The sequence below is a fragment of the Lepisma saccharinum genome, chromosome 26 (genome assembly GCF_977018435.1).
Source record: "Lepisma saccharinum chromosome 26, izLepSacc3.1, whole genome shotgun sequence".
Taxonomy (NCBI): domain Eukaryota; kingdom Metazoa; phylum Arthropoda; class Insecta; order Zygentoma; family Lepismatidae; genus Lepisma; species Lepisma saccharinum.
Genome location: NC_139254.1, coordinates 1,323,146 through 1,339,669, shown reverse-complemented (window position 1 = coordinate 1,339,669; position 16,524 = coordinate 1,323,146). Strand labels below are relative to the sequence as shown.

Sequence of the window (16,524 nt, the reverse complement as noted above, 5' to 3'; positions counted from 1 at the left end):
GAACCTGAAAGGTTCATTGACCTCCTTAATAAATGTATGTTTCAAGATTACTGCATATTTAGACATTTACTTTTTTAGAAAGTAGGGCATGGAGATTATCCATAAAAATTACAACAAAATGACAGAATTTTGCACTAAATTATCAGATATTTATCGATATATCGGATCGGTAAAATAATCGGTAATTTTACCGATACACCGATATGCCTATATCGGCCGATACCGATAGAGTACCAATTAATCGGTCTCATCCCTAAAATAAATACAGAGAAACTAGTACTCACTTTATTCGTGAAACTGTTTTTTTTTTCCCTTTGTTCTGTTAATTTCAGTTGCCACTGTCACCATCCTTATTGGAACTTCTTGCACTGTTCCTTGGTGTGTTTCTATTGTTCGTAGGTCTCCAATAAACAATAAATAATGGAACATCTTACAATTCATTCATAAAATTATGTAATATACAAATGTTTTCTTCCAACTCTATTGACACAAGTGAAAGGTTGTGAAATTATACTTTACTTAAAAAAAAAAATAATACGAGGGTCACTATTTATATTTTGAGCCTTGGCAACACTGATTGAAGTTAGGCGCGATTTGACGTTTGCACGGAATCGTCTGGCATTATTGACCATAACGTACTTCAAATGTTTTGTCAATAGCTTCATTTGTGTTGTTTATGTTGCCTTGGAGATTGCGCGACAACAATAAAATGGAATTAACTCGTGAACATTTTCGTGCGATGATTTTTTACGATTTTCGACGTGGATTATCAAGACAAGAGTGCATCGATCAACTTACTTCCACATTTGGCGATGAAGCCCCATCCTTTGCCACTGTGAAACGCTGGTATAACGAATTTAATCGTGGCCGTCCAAAATCAGTTGTTGTTCAAGAAAACATTGATGATGTGCAAAACCTAATACTGCAAGATCGTCATGTGACATACTGTGAGATTGAGGCAACCATAGGCATTAGTTCCACCAGCATATATAAAATATTACATGATCATTTAGCTGTGAGAAAGGTACGTTCTTGTTGGATCCCACACAATTTGACAAAAACTCAAAAAGACGCTCATGTCAATTGGTGCAAACAAATGCTCAATAAATACAATCGTGGTGCTTCAAAAGACGTATATAAGATTGTAACAGGTGACGACGAATCATGGATATATGCATATGAGCCAGAACGTAAACAGCAGTCGACTGTATGGGTGTTTCAAGATGAACCCAATCCAACAAAAGTTGTTTGTGCTCGAAGCACATCGAAACAAATGGTCGCTTGTTTTTTTGGGAAAACTGGTCATGTGGCAACTGTGCCTTTAGAGGAACATAGAATGGTCAACTCTGAATGGTACACAACAATTTGTTTGCCAGAGGTCTTCAGTCAAATACGGAAAACAAACAAACGCCGTCGGATCATTCTTCATCAAGACAATGCCAGCTGTCACACATCTCGTCTAACAACCGACTTTATGAACAATCAAAAAATCGAATTGATGGGTCATCTGCCGTACAGTCCTGATTTGGCACCCAATGACTTCTTCTTGTTCCCGAATGTCAAGAATAAATTGCGTGGGCAACGATTTTCGTCGGCGGAAGATGCCGTTGATGCGTTCAAAAACCATATTATGGAGGTGTCTCAAGAAGATTGGAAAAACTGCTTTGACAAATGGTTCGAACGAATGCAAAAGTGTATTGACCATAAATTAGAATACTTCGAAAAACAATAAAGCAATTTTCAATGCCAAATTCCTGTTTTTTTATTGTTAGGCTCAACATATAAATAGTGACCCTCGTATGCTGGCGACGAATGATGAAAAGATTCTCTTCGGTTATCGACCAACTGACTTGTTGAAAAGATTCCAAGCTTTTGACTTCACTCTTTTCTTCACGGTAGAAGTGCAGTGCAGTGATGCTAGCCGTCGAAAGCTTGGAATATTTTCCACAACTCACCTGGTCGATAACCAAAGAGAATCTTTTCATGATACAAATGTGTTTTCCAGCACAAGGTGTAAGACAGTTTTTTGTGTCATGTTTTTAAACATTTTGCATCAGGTAATTATTTGTATGTTTTAATTCCAGTTCCAGAGATAGGAAGCCTGGAAAATGGTATTGAACACACACTGCAATTCTTGAATGAGCCGATTAACAGCTCAAATGACATTGTTTGGATTGAGAACATAAATGCTTTCAAGAAGCACTGCTACATTTTTCCAGATATGCATTGAAGTGAGAGGTGTGCGTGTGTTGTGAGAAGGACTAGGAGCACTGAAAATAAAATTTCCACTGTTTAAGTAGCAGATACTGTATGCTTGTGTGCCATCGCACGTTCCCATCACGTATGTTTGTTTTATATTGCACTTTTATGTACAGATAGAAGCACAGTTTTTTTTACAAAGAGTGATGTATTCACTTTTGTTGATATTCTTATAGAAATAGTTTTCGGCAGAAAAATATATGTTTATTTCTTGAATTTGTTAAGTGAAATTTTCTTTAGCTTTTGTATGCGGTGGTGGGTTTGATTTTGTACAGTGGGATCCATGAGTATTACCATGCAAATTGTCCATGACTATTTTCATTAATTTTTCTCTTGCATCCTGTGTGTTTTTAAGCTATGTATTTTTATGTATGCTGGTGCAGAAGTTGCCTGCAGCTTGTTTTGAGTTTTCTTTTAATTCTTGAAGCTCTTATTGGGTCAGATAAAGTGCACGAACATCGTGATGGGCAATTTGCATGGTAATACTCATGGATCCCACTGTACTTGTTGTTTGGTGTCTCAGGAGGTTGTGGGTTTGAGACCTGCCCTGGGCACTTTGTGAGCGTCCCTTCATCAATTTCATGTCATCGCCTGTCATCTTTTCCAAATGCAAATGGATTTTCTGTAATATGTAGTGTCATTGTGAGCTGGTTTGTTGAATATTCTAAGTGAGACTGACTTGGTGGCCTTGGCTCTACTGTGAAGGGCCCAAACAGAGAGGAACAGAACGAAAAAGTTTTTACTGAGAGTTCCCACTTTCAGAGCTACTGACAGACAGTGCTTATGCTATGTTGTTCCCTGATTGTACTCCTACAGAATAGTTCCACCCAGGTAAAACAGCGAAAGTAAAACAAATTTAGTAAAAGCAGGGCTGGTTGGGTAGCTCAATTGGAAGAAGCATGGCACAGTATGCCAGAAACCTGGTTGAGACTCAGTTTTTTGATTAAGGGGAGGAGATACAGTTACGCACCAATTGTGCATTTATTTCAATATCGCCCGAATGGGCACTGCTACTAAAGATAACCCTGGGTGTTTCCAAAAGCATGAATTTCTCTCCATGTTGCAAGTGGAAGCGTTTTTCTATGTTGATTATTAAGCTGGACACGATGTTTGAAAAATATGATGAATAAGAATTTTCGAAATCCCATGTATTCACTATGGGGAATCAACTTCAACATCAAGTTACGGCTAATCAAATGGAAGTTTTGACTTTTCCGCTGCTGAAATGCATCTTCAAACTGTCCTCTTCCCGTTGGTATATTTTTCTATTCCATCGGAAGTTTTATATTCCAAAGAGAACGAATCAAATCATAATCCCATATGATCAATGTTTTCCCCTTGCCTCCTCGCAGTGTTGCCAAAACTGATGCGCATAAAATAACTTAATTTCACCTTAAATGGAGTTAAAACTGATTTCCATGGAGCTAGATTTACGAAGGCTGGATAAAGTGCCTCCTAGGATAATGTTAGTTGTCACTGCTATTATCGTTAACTCTAAATTGCTGACAATTTATTCTTAGTTTTCAACATCTAGATCCAGCAGCATCGCCCATCTCAATAATCCATCGATGGTTATGAAATCTAAAATAAAGAATTCCCTGACAACAATATTATATCAATTTTAACGTCAAACACGGCGGTATAAAGAAGTAGCTGGGGGGGGGGGGGGACGCAGCCAATATAACAATATCACGTCACGTGCAAAATGTATAATTATGACAACAGTTGGTCTATGTGGGTTGGAACCAGTGATGCCATCATAGTGGGGCACGGGGCTGGGCATCCCAGTTCACAGCCGAATTAACATTTTTTCTGAAATCTACATGATGGTGTGATACCTGGTGGAGGCACATAGTGGTCCTGTCCCGATTAGCCTTACTGTGCATAAAGTGGACTTCAAACACCAAATCAACGAACCTTTAAATTTCTTCTTGCCATAACTTTAGCTTTTTATTATGTAAAGTGGGAATCATGGTTTATTCAAAAACAAAATCAGTCCACAATTATACTTACGTAACTTTAGTAATTTCAGTGACTTCTGTCAATTCTTGATGACAATGTTATTGATATTTATCAAATTATGTAAGTATATTTGGGAGCAAAGTTTTTATCTTTTTTAAATATTGAATCAGTTATGTTTGCTCAACTTGAGGGTAGCATGCAAAAGAGAAATTTATACTATAAATAACTAAACAAGTTTATTAACATTTCCCATGTATGTGCAATGCTGTGAATTTTAACACAGTTATCAAATGATCCCAACTTTTACAAAAATATTTTCATATTTGCAGGTAACATATTACAGTATGAGATGTCATCTCCAGATATAATTTGTTTCCTGTAAAATAGTATACAATTGGTTTATTGCATTGAAACATTAAAAATCGAGTTGTTCTTATTGTGTGCGTACTGTCTTTGATAAAACAATGAGAATTATGTACAGGAGTTTGATGAAACATGAAAATGTTTGCATTCAATATTGGTTTTGTTATAATACAGTATAAGTTGAAGCTCAAGAAATTGCTGGCTATTTCCGTGAACACAATCTTGGACAAAGAGTGACTTGAGGTTGATCCACGAGTTCAGGAAACAGCAAAAGGAATGTGTGCATTTTGTGACTGTAGTGTGGGTAATGTTATTGAATATAACAAAAATATGGGTCCCTGGGTTCATATTTGTGAACATCTGCTCACAGTGATCTGTGGTATTGGCAATATTTCATATATACAACTGAGGAGGTCATACAATTTTCTTTCCCCACCACAGCAGAAGAAATAATAAATACTATTCTCCATTTTACGGTGCGAAATACAAGGGTTGTTCAAAACTGACCGAGACATTTGTGAATGAGAAAGTGGTAAATATCTGGAGAAGGATAAAACTGCCAGAGGATGTACCTTCATCCTTCTCAAGTATTGTGCTTTCGATCCCATGAAGTTGGTGCATGCGCAGTAGTGTTAGCAACAATGGCAGCAAGTAGTGCTTCTGTAGCTGTGCAGTACCGGTATACGATGAAATTCCTTGTGAAGGAGAGCCTGAAGCCAGCTGAAATTTTGAGAAGATTGCAAGCACAGTATGGGGAACAAATGATGTCACGGGCAAGAGTGTACGAATGTTGTCAACACTTTGGCGAAGAACACTAGTAGCTGATGAATGAACCGCATGGACACATTTGTCCAACTGGGATATGCAAGTTTTTTTGTTTTTTTTGAAAGGGTCATGATTAATACCCAGAAGTCCTGCACATTGATGAAGGGTGTCGTACGTAATGCCATTCGCGAGAAAAGACTGAGGATGCTGTCTGCAAATATCATTCTTCACCATGACAATACACAGCCCCACTTGGTCAATTTGACAGCAACAACTCTCTGAAAGGGTTTTTGCTACATGTTCTTACACTCCAAACTTAGCCCTTGGTGATAACCAGATTTGTGAGCATATGAGGGGAAAGAAATTGAAGACAGATGATGCACTGACAAAATATATCCTGCAGCATCTACGACAGCAGCCAACTTCCTTCTACACCAAAGGACTCAAGGAACTGACACAATGAGGGCAGAGGTGCCTGAATGCTCAGCGGGACTCGCAGTGATCCTTGTAGGACTTCCAATTTTTTTCCTAGAAATAAAAGTCTCAGTCAACCTTGAATGACCCTTGTAGCATTTAAAGCAGAATGACACCATGACCCATGACACCAATACTACCCAATGTACTTTTGTAGTCTTTGTAAGCACCAGCGTACATGCAAACTACAGACAGACACTTTTGCAGCATCCACACCCTGAGAATTAATCAAAATGTGCAGTTTGCATGACTTCTTTTCCAATTCTGTGAAAATTTGATTTTGTGCTTAAATAATAGGTGCACAAATATTGTAAATGTGAGAGTAACTGAGAAGATACCTGTGCATGGTGTTGAAACGTTCTAATAGAACAAGCAGTGACATCACACCATTCTTTGGTCATTTATTCTTCACCTTTTACATGAAGCTATGGATATTGTTTAGTAGGAACATACGGGTATTAAGTTTTACTTCATTCCAATAAAATGCTGATATAAAGCAAACATATACCAACAATGGATATTGTACTGAATGGTTTAATCACCTCATTAATTATGTAACTGCAAATGGTTTTTACCTAAGAACAACAAATTGTAGAAATTTGGTTTAATGTTAGTTGTGTTGGATTTCCTTTTTGCTCGGATGGGCCAATCAACACTAAGCCTATAGCTTAAAGTGGGATTCAAAATAGAGCTGTGTGATATTTCTATATATCTATATCGAGTTTATATTTTTGAAACATCGAAGCATCGATATTGATGTTGATAATCAGCAATACCATCCTTCGCCGTTTCCTGCTTCTGGCTGGGTCGTCATAGAAGACAAGCCTCTCCATTTTTTCCTGGTCTTCCACCACTCCTCTCTTTCCACAGTGTTTCCATATTGATAATGTTGATATTTGATATGTCAATATCAGTATTCGATGTCAGTATTTGATATGTTGATATCTATATTCGTATTATTGACGTGGATATGCTGCTATCGCCGTTCTTAAATTTGTCGATATTAAAATACATGCTGGTCTGTACATGCATTCTGTTGCATTTGACGATACTTAGCATGCCATTTGAAAAATAAAATATCAGCTTGGAAAAATCATCAGTCACAGTGACTACAATTTCATGAAAACAAAATTCCCTGACTTTTCCAAACCAGATCATTAGGGCAATTTATGAACATAAACACTTGTGTAAAGAAGTCACTGTACTTAACTAACATTAAAACTTAGAATCCCAAACATAATCAACTTTATAGTTTTTAATGTATTCTTAGTAAATCATGACCACTCCTTTCAGATATTTCTTATTGGATATAGTGAATGTGTCTACTGTTTTTTTCAGCATTCTCTGTTGTACGAGATTTTCTAGTACAAAATAATGATGTTTCGAGACAAGAGTAAATTTTCCAGACTGAGAGACACCCTATCACTAATCCCTCCAGTACACTGAGAATTTTGGTTGATATGGATTGAGTACCAAGTAATGCATGTTTTTCTCTAATAATTTTTAGGCTGCAAAATGGTACATTGATATGGTTGCAATGGTGTACTTATAAACAGTGAAACCCCGATTTTACATTCCCAGATTTTCATTTTCCTGCATTATACATTCAATCTTGATATGATAAATCCATCATAGCAAAATGTTATAAAATTTTCCTCGGATTTATATTTTCACACATTTTAAGTTGGTTTTGTTTCAGCTTAGTTCCCTGAAAAACATAAAATCGAGGTTCCACAGTACTAGCATGTCTGATTATTCTGAGCAACTTTAAGTTGTCACGATGTCAAAACATTGGTAATAGTAAGGACATCAGTTCAAAGTGGTGCCAGCCAGCAGCACTGGGCATTGAGGTAAAAACGAAGAGTAACACTTCTCTGAAATATCACAGTTCATAATACTGAATATAGTCACTTTGAAGCCAAGCATGAATGGCCAGAGTGCTGAAATAAAAAAAGCTTCCAAACTCAAAGTGCATAATATGAGTTTTCACTGTCTCCAAAGAAAGCCTTTCTTTTAAGCTTCATGTTGTACTGAGACGATTTCCCTTGTACGTCTGGATAGATGAAGGCTCGCTGTTTGAACGCCTTTATGTTGTCGATCCAGGTGATGTCCTCTGAGCTGCTGCCTGTATCTTTCAGAAACTGCAGGCAGTGGTACTTGGTGTCGGTCGGAGCATCCAGGCTCATTGATAGTTGAGCTGAAAGAGATAGAAGGGAACTGTTCGCATTCACCAATTTTTTAAAAAGCAAGTTTTTCTACACATTCAAAAAAAACAAGACAATTTGAAGAATAATGTGAAATTACTATTGGCATCAAACATGTTGGGTGCTATAATCACTTGCATCTAGCCTTCAGGCTAAGGTAACAGAGGTACATTGTTTCACCATAACACATATCCTCGATCTAAAAACAACAGAAAACGTTCATGAACAACATAATCTTCATAATCATACAAAGTTTCTCAGCTGATTTGCTATACCATTCCTGTATCGTATCATGCTGCAGACGTGAATTGAACCTAGGACCCGGGTCTGCAAATCTGCAGCTTTTGCAAATCACGTTATAAAAAGGGTTCCACTGAAGCATTGAAAATGAGCTTCTTAAAAGCTCATTGCAACAGCGACCTTCAGCGGAGTTGGAAAAACTCCGCTGACATTGCATTAGAAAATGAAATCAGGAATCAGCGTTTTTCCTGAGAATTGCCGTTGCCAAAGGACACGATCGAAGCAACCGTCGTAATGGCCGATAGTTCGAATTTAACTTAAATAGGTCGCGTGAGAAAATCTCAGTCTTAGTTGTTTCCCGTTTTCCATCGAAGTCAGTAGTTGTGAAAGAACTCCGTCTGAGTTGCTTTAACGTCAATTCACTTATCGCGAGAGAGCTCCTGAGTTATTGTTAATTAAGAAGAAGGAAGAACAAGCGGAAAATTGAAGAATATTATTTAGAACATCGGTATACGCAAGTCTAGAGTTTAGGAGCCCCGAGAAGCACTCCTGCATCCGTCTTTATTACAGGGTACGACCACATCGAAGCAAGGACTTCCAAGGACGAGAACTTCCAACAAGCTTCAGGTAACAAACATTCCTTATGTCCTTTCTCACCCTGCCTGTTCAGTCAATGGTAGTGTTTTTAAATATATGTCCCGTCTGTTCTTATTTCACGGGGCTAGCCCCCTTGCAGTTTGAGTGTCGACGTTGCTCTTCAGAGCTACCCCCTTTCTCTTACAACGTTCCTCTCGCTTAGCAAGCGAGTGGCTAAAGGCCGTCATAGCCTATCAACGATCCCCAAATATTTAGACTTTATAGGGTATGCAACAATAATTTCTCCAGATGATGTTCACTTATAAACGTAAACTAAAAAAAGCAACAGCTTTTTCTATGACACTATGTTCACTTTCTGCACTATTCATGTACTTAATACTATTATGCAGAATCAACAGCTAACATTCATTACGTAACATTCTGCTAGTTCTATAATCTTGCTAACAAAATTTCATTTCTTGCTACACCAAAATATAAATCCCAGACAAAATGCACATAAATTCCAGGTGATCCTCAAAATTCGCTGATTTTTCCCTGACACCTTCCTGTTTTCCAGATGTATAGCAATCTTGACAACTGAAATATGAGCATATTGTCCTCTTACTGACATTCATACTAGAATTAATGACAATAAAAATGTTATTTCATTTGCAAAAATAATATAGGGTGGGCCAAAAGTGTGGAGACAACCTATCAATATCAATTGATTTTATATCAATACCTTTTTTTTTTTATATCTGCGAATGTTTCATACCAGTACCTCAGTGGTTATATTCATAGAAATAAACTCGCAGAAGTCAAGTACAGGCTTTTTATATCTGATCTGTAAAATTATTGGCAATTTTACTGATATCTGTCTTTATCGATCAATATTAGTGTGACCCGGGTTCGATACCCAGTGGAGGTACATAGTGGTTCGGATACCACTTTAAACTGTAGGTCCAGTCCCGATTAGCCCTACTGTTCATAAAGTGGACTTAAAACACCAACTCAAACCAAACCAATATTAGTGTGACCAACTTTCAGCCATGGCCCGACCCTGTGGCCGAGTGGTTAGCACATCGCGCTGCAACGCCAAGGGTCCCGGGTTCGAATCCCGGTCGGGCTTGGTTGTTTGTGAATGTCCATTCATCAATTTCATCATTTCATCACTCATCCCCATCTTCGCAAATTAGCCAAGAGGCACAAAACGCGAAGTAAAATAAACTAAATCAATCAATCAATCAACTTTCGGCCATGAATTTAAGGGAAATTTCCAACTTTCGGCATTGAATTTGCGGCAGATTTAGTTGCAACAAATTTTGCGCATTTTTAGCAGCACAGCATCACTACAGCAAATGTTTATGGGAGGGATAATATTAAACAAAATAATTTACATTTTATGTAATATACAGTACAGATCAAAATAGAGAATATAGCAGCTGGAGAACTAAGCATCAATCAACTAGTGCAAGATATGACTTTGCTTCTGCCTGCCAAAGGTTAGAAGTGCAAGAACTTACAGTCAACTTGGAGTTTTAATATCTTGGAGAATTCAAGATGAGTCTGTGCAAGAAAGTAAACTATTTAGTTACATTCTCTTAGGAAATGGTCTGTAAATGTTAGACGAAGACAAAAGAAACTCACTGCTTTTCCTTCTTAGGAGCTGGCGTTTGGTTTTGGCACGAGGCACTTCAGGTGCCGGTGTTGGTGTGGGTGCAGGAGTTGAGTCTGCTGTGGATGCATTTTCATTTCCAATTACCTGCAGAGTAAACAGCTGTGATTCAGTTACATAAAACATTTTGGATGTCTTACATGAAATGTTTGTTCTAGGCTAGGTGTACTGGTTGCATTATACTGATCACATTTTCACCTGGCAGCTGGGAAACAGTGAATCAGCGACTGACATCGGGCATTTTCGAGTCGCAAGGCACCGAATGTTGTTAGCAGGATGAAACAAATGTGCGTCGGTTACACCACTTGTTGCCAAACATACCATTCCGGAACAAGCACCCACAGGTTGGTATGCAACTGGCAAAATCAGAAGTATGCTTGGCAACATTGCTTTGGGAGAGCGATGTTACCCCTACAGCTTTCACTTCGCAATTCAGGTTGTTTACACTCATCGAGCCACGATCAGGGGATAGAAAGTGCCAGAAATAGCCGTGAATGTCAGCTGCCAGCTGGGAATGCGACCAGTATAGAAGTGGGTACTAACTCTACAGAACATTAATTTGCCACAGCAGAATCTGGGTTTCAATCAGTACATTGGTATTAATTTTATACTCAACATTGCCATTAAGACTCAACTGGACTTTTGAGACACGCCAGCAGAGCCATTTTCAAAATTTCCTCTCTTTTCAGGAAACAGCTTTGATATTTCAAAATCTGAAAAAATATTTCTAGAGCATCATGTGATTTGCTTTCAATCTTATTTGTAGAGTTCGGATTTGTATGTAATTACATATTCTATTCCTTTCTAGATACATACCTTGAACAGGAAATTGTCAACGAATTACATAACTGACATGATTTTGCACAAGTTTTATGTTGTATATTTTTACATATTTGCCAGGATATTACATATTTTATATATTTGCTAATTTAGTGTACATAAAACAACATATTTTGGTATTTTTTCCCTATCTTGATCCTTTTTCCTACGTTTTCCATCTCTGGAACATGAAGAAAATTTGTAGCTTATGTGATGTCATATTTTCTAATCAGTGAGAAATCAGTGCTTACAGTCACCTAAAATTGGCTGCCAAGTCGAAAGACAGGCTGAAAACAAACAAACAAAAAAAACGGAACTTATTTATCGAAAGATGCTAGAGTTTTTCCCCTCCCCCCTTTCCGGGTACCTATTTTCGTTTAGCTTTTAGGTTTAGGCAAAGCACCTAGAGACTTGGCATCGGTGGACAAGAAAGCTACTTTCCTGAATTTGCGAGTTACACAATATGTTCCCTTGTACAAAAAGTATAAAAGTAACTGTATTTTCATTTGATTGTTCTTTCTGTAGACGCTTCTTTTTACATTGTGTTTCGAAAGTGACACAGAGCTCTCTTACATATTTGCATATTCTACAATAATTTGTGATGTGAAAAGTAATTAATAGTTGACAAAATTGGTTTCTTAAATATTACATTGTACACGTTTGTATGCTTTTTTTAATTTATAAATTTGATACAAATTTTAATTTGAACAACTGATGTCCTTAAAATTATGTTGAATATGTTCAGATAAAATAAATATCTAGCAGAATTCTTGAAATTGCTTGGATACTCAATTATTATTAATATTATTCTTGGATACTACATATTTAGGGCCTCCCCGGTGGCGCAGTGGTAGCGTCGTCGCCTTGTAATCAAGGTGTCCCAGTGGAGGCACGTAGTGGTAAACTGTAGGTCCAGTCCCGATTAGCCTTACTGTGAATAAAGTGGACTTACAACACCAACTCAATCAATCAATCAAAATTACATATTTAGCTACATATTATTTTGATAATGCATATTTACATATATATTCATGTCCAGATATTATTAGAATAATTAAATCAAGAAGGCTTAGGTGGGCAGGCCATGTGGCATGAATGGGAGAGGAAAGAGGAGTTTACAGGATTCTTGTTGGGAAACCTGATGGTAAGAGACCTGTAGGAACCAAGACGAAGATGGAGGGACAACATTGAGATGGACCTAAAGGGAATCGGTAAGGATAGAAAAAGAGTATATAGATCTTGCTCAAGATAGGGACAGATGGAAGGCCTCTGTTGCTGCAGCCATGAACCTTTGGGTTTAAGAAGGGTAGAGAGTTAGTTAGTTAGTTAATATTTACGTATATATTTTAATCTAGACAACAGGGAAAGTAAGCCACATGAAAATTCATGTGAATACTCTAGGAGGAATTCTAACCATGTGTAATTTTTATGAATTTGGAATATCATAGCAGCTAATCAAGAGAAAATTTTGAAAATGGTTTTGCTGGCATTGGCTAAAGATCCAGCCGAGCTTTAACCTAAAGAAACAAAAGGAATCATTTAATAACAAATGTGCAAAAAAATGGTGTGTTCTATTTGTGAAACTTGTGATATTCTTTACAAATTACAGGGAATGGATACACATGAGAAAAATATGAGCCCTGTGCAGTTTCAGAATAGAGTTTTACATTGGTTTGAATTAGGAATGTGCCGAAGCCGATTACAGATGTATGAAAATTGGCAGAAATTGACATATCGGCATCTGTATTGGAATCGGCAAAAATCCCATATTACAGGTTATACTAGATAACTTCTAATAAGTTTTATATTCTAGTTTTGTAAGATTTATTGAAAATTTGGTTATGATTCGTCATTATTGTAGAGTTTTTGTAATAAAATTATTGCAAACTCTCATTCATATAACTGGTACATTGCTGAACCAGGATCTGCTGTTGTATTGGAAATTCAAAAATGAATATTCAAACCTGAAGCAAGTTCAGAGAAAATACTTGGGCATACCTGCTGCATCAGTGTTTAGTGATTGAGTGTTCAGTGTTGCTGAACAGATTCGAGATAAGAGAAGAAGTAGGTAACTTCCTGAAGTGCTTCCAAATCTCGTATTTCTGAAGTTGAATCTGGCAGAAAAGGAATTCATTTTGCATTTCAAAGAACTGCTTGTTTACTAATGTGAAATCTCTTGAGAATCCATGTTCTTCTTAAAGGTTCACATAACATTTTGTAGATGCAAATGTACATTCGCACCTCTTGAGAATATATATGTATATACATATGATATGAAATAGAAATGTACATAGCAAATTTATTTTTGTCATGCTGAAAATAACATCCCATTTCTCTTTAATAATTCTGTGTATCGGCATCGGTTCCAAAAATTATTGGTGAGTACATCGGCATCGGTAAATTTTCAGCTTCGTCACATCCCTAGTTTGAATGTTGCTGACTGTGTTCATTGTGTTTGTATACCACTGCCTGGTGTCTAGGTGGCTTATTATATTGACTGGTGGGCTCAATCTCACCTCTGAAGGCTCTGGGATTAGACCAAATGGGTAGGAAAAGGACATAAAATTAGATTAGCACTGCATCACCCAGTCTTATGGAAGTTCTTCGCCGAAAGCAACAAGTGGTGTGGGACACTTCACTGCAATTTCAAGACACGGTCAGCAAACAGACCGAGGCAACATAACACAGCATGCCAGATTGATGCTAGGTTACGTGCCACTTTTCACTTGTCACATATCTTGTTAATACATCCACCAAGCTTTCTGAAACCTCGGAAAAGATGCGAACCACAGGCTTCCCCGCTGCTCCCGTGCCAGGGTTTCAGATGTGTTGGTGGATCTATAGTATTTGTTTCGATAGTTAGTTACATACACTTAAGCTATTCTGTGGCTCGTTAGTTATGTACATATACTGGGTGGGGCACCTTAAAGTACCACCGGATGGGCTCATGAAATTAGTGGACACAAGACGTTCAACTACGTAAGGAACACTTAGTTGTTGTTTTTTTTAATGGAAACCCCATTTTAATTTCAGTTCATTTGAAAGTACGGAAAAATTCATTGAGAATGGCATTTGTTACATTAAAATACGTCAAGTAGTTCTCAAGTAATTGTAACCTGAAGGTGCTTGTGCTGCATTTTTCCTACACTTGCCATAGATAAGTATCATCTCGGCCTGTTCAGAGTTTGAAAATACTATTTTCTCAGCAACAGTTCTGACATATGTACACTATCACAAACGTCTTGTTAATTAGTGTACTTTGTTACGCCCTTGCTTTATTTAATAAATCAATTTGAAAGAAAGAAAAATGTATAAGGTGCAAAGTTAGAAGTTGAAAGATTTGTCATGACCAAACAAGAAGAGTTGATAGTTCCGATATACTAAAAATTATGATGTAAATGAATGAACGAAAATTAAAAATTAGAAAGATGTTAATGTACTAACATTTATGTATGTAACTGATGGCGGAATGTTTAAAATTTATACTTTTTAATTAACAAATATTTGTTAACTTTGAAAGAAGTATTAGAACCTTTTAGATAATTTGTCAAAGCTTACTCATGTATAAACTACACATTTTATTGTAACTCGCAGTTGTTGGAACATAACAACTTCCCTAAACACAACGCAGAGTTTCCAGAAGATTAACATGTTTGTTACAATGCACGAATGGCGTCAAAAGGGGAATATATGTGTTACGACACACTAATCAACTTGTGAGAATGTTTGTTTCAAGCGCCAGCTTCAGGTTACAATTACTTGAGAACTAATGTAACAAACTCCATTCTTGATGAATTTTTCCGTACTTTCAAATGAGCTGAAAATAAAATGGGATTTTTCATTTAGAAAACAACAACTAAGTTTCTGTTGAAAATCGTACTTCCTTACGTAGTTGAACGTATTGTGTCCACTAATTTCATGAGCCCCTCTCATACCTATATATCTGCGAAAGCAGTTTTTCAATATTTATTGTTGTCCACTATAAATATTTCCTGTGGTACTTTTAGGTGCCCCACCCGGTATACACTTTGCAAAGTGTTGTGCTATCACACATAGTGCTCATGCCTAACCTTAATATTGTCATCCGTGGTACATAAAAAAAGTGGTGAGCCGATACAACTCTGGCCTTATTCTGATGTAATACTCTTTAACAATTCCCACCAATACCAATGTCAATACTGGGAAATTCAAACAATCTAAAGTAGTAAAAATATTTTCAATTTTCATTTTGTATAATTTCCAGAATATTTAGACTGAGAAAGCTGGTATCGGTGATTAAAGTTAAACTTACATTTTCCAAGATTGGTGGACCTCCCCGATGGTGCAGTGGTAGCATCGTCACCTTGCAATCAAGGGGTCCTGGGTTCGATACCCGGTGGAGGCACATAGTGGTTTGGATCCCACTTTAAATTGTAGGTCCAGTCCCAATTAGCCTTACTGTGCATAAAGTGGACTTAAAACACCAAATCAATCAATCAATCAATCCAAGATTGGTATCACTGGTATTGGCTGATACCAGTACATCGGAACTTGTATAGGCTCAGTCCTTAAAGGCTTAAATAAGTGCACTTAAAAGTGTTCCACTCACCTTTGACCTAAAAAGTTTTGGTACAAACATTTTTTTTTTTTTCAAAATGTTTCAAGAACTGCTCTAATATTCTAAATGAGTTTAGATTTTTGCTCTGAGTCATCAGGAAAAACTTGGTATGAATTGCACATGCTGCTGTCTATTATTTGCAAAGTTGCGTAGGATCATTAACTATTTCCAAGTATCTACACAATCCATGTAAAGATTATTGCAAATGCACTAAACAAAATTGGAAACATTTGAGAAAAAAATGTGTTTGCTAGACAGTCACAAGGTCCAGTTTAAAGCTGTAAACTGGACTTTTATTAATCTTTTTCTGCTATTCATGTTTGCACATGTTATCACATCAATAGAAAAAGAAAGATAGTGGAGGGGGAGAAAGAAGAAAATGCAAGAATGAAGAAGGATATCTTGTACAGTCCCGGACACTTCTGGATTGTACGGATCTCATTAAGTTTGAATAGGGTTGTTACAAAGAAGAAGTGTCCATGACTGTACAGGATCATAACAAATTATTCTATAACCCATATGTATTGTAGACTGTAAGGTGCAAATGATTCATGAACCTTACCTAACACACACACAAGTTCTAAGACATT

At 37.0% G+C, this 16,524-nt stretch overlaps 2 protein-coding genes across 2 annotated transcripts in view; one reads left to right on the top strand and one right to left on the bottom strand.

The window, feature by feature from the left end:
• LOC145979479 (nardilysin-like) overlaps nt 1-2,475 on the top strand; it is a 101,913-nt gene extending 99,438 nt beyond the window's left edge. Inside the window, exon 20 of the mRNA XM_083112398.1 lies at nt 2,085-2,475. Coding sequence (XP_082968524.1) covers nt 2,085-2,230 — 146 coding nt within the window. The 3' untranslated portion in view covers nt 2,231-2,475. The remainder of the gene's footprint in view (nt 1-2,084) is intronic.
• A 4,754-nt stretch (nt 2,476-7,229) lies between these two features.
• LOC145979354 (nardilysin-like) overlaps nt 7,230-16,524 on the bottom strand; it is a 90,723-nt gene continuing 81,428 nt past the window's right edge. The window contains exons 19-20 of the mRNA XM_083112217.1: nt 10,491-10,605; nt 7,230-8,020 (exon numbers count right to left, since the gene is read on the bottom strand). Coding sequence (XP_082968343.1) covers nt 7,788-8,020; nt 10,491-10,605 — 348 coding nt within the window. The 3' untranslated portion in view covers nt 7,230-7,787. The remainder of the gene's footprint in view (nt 8,021-10,490; nt 10,606-16,524) is intronic.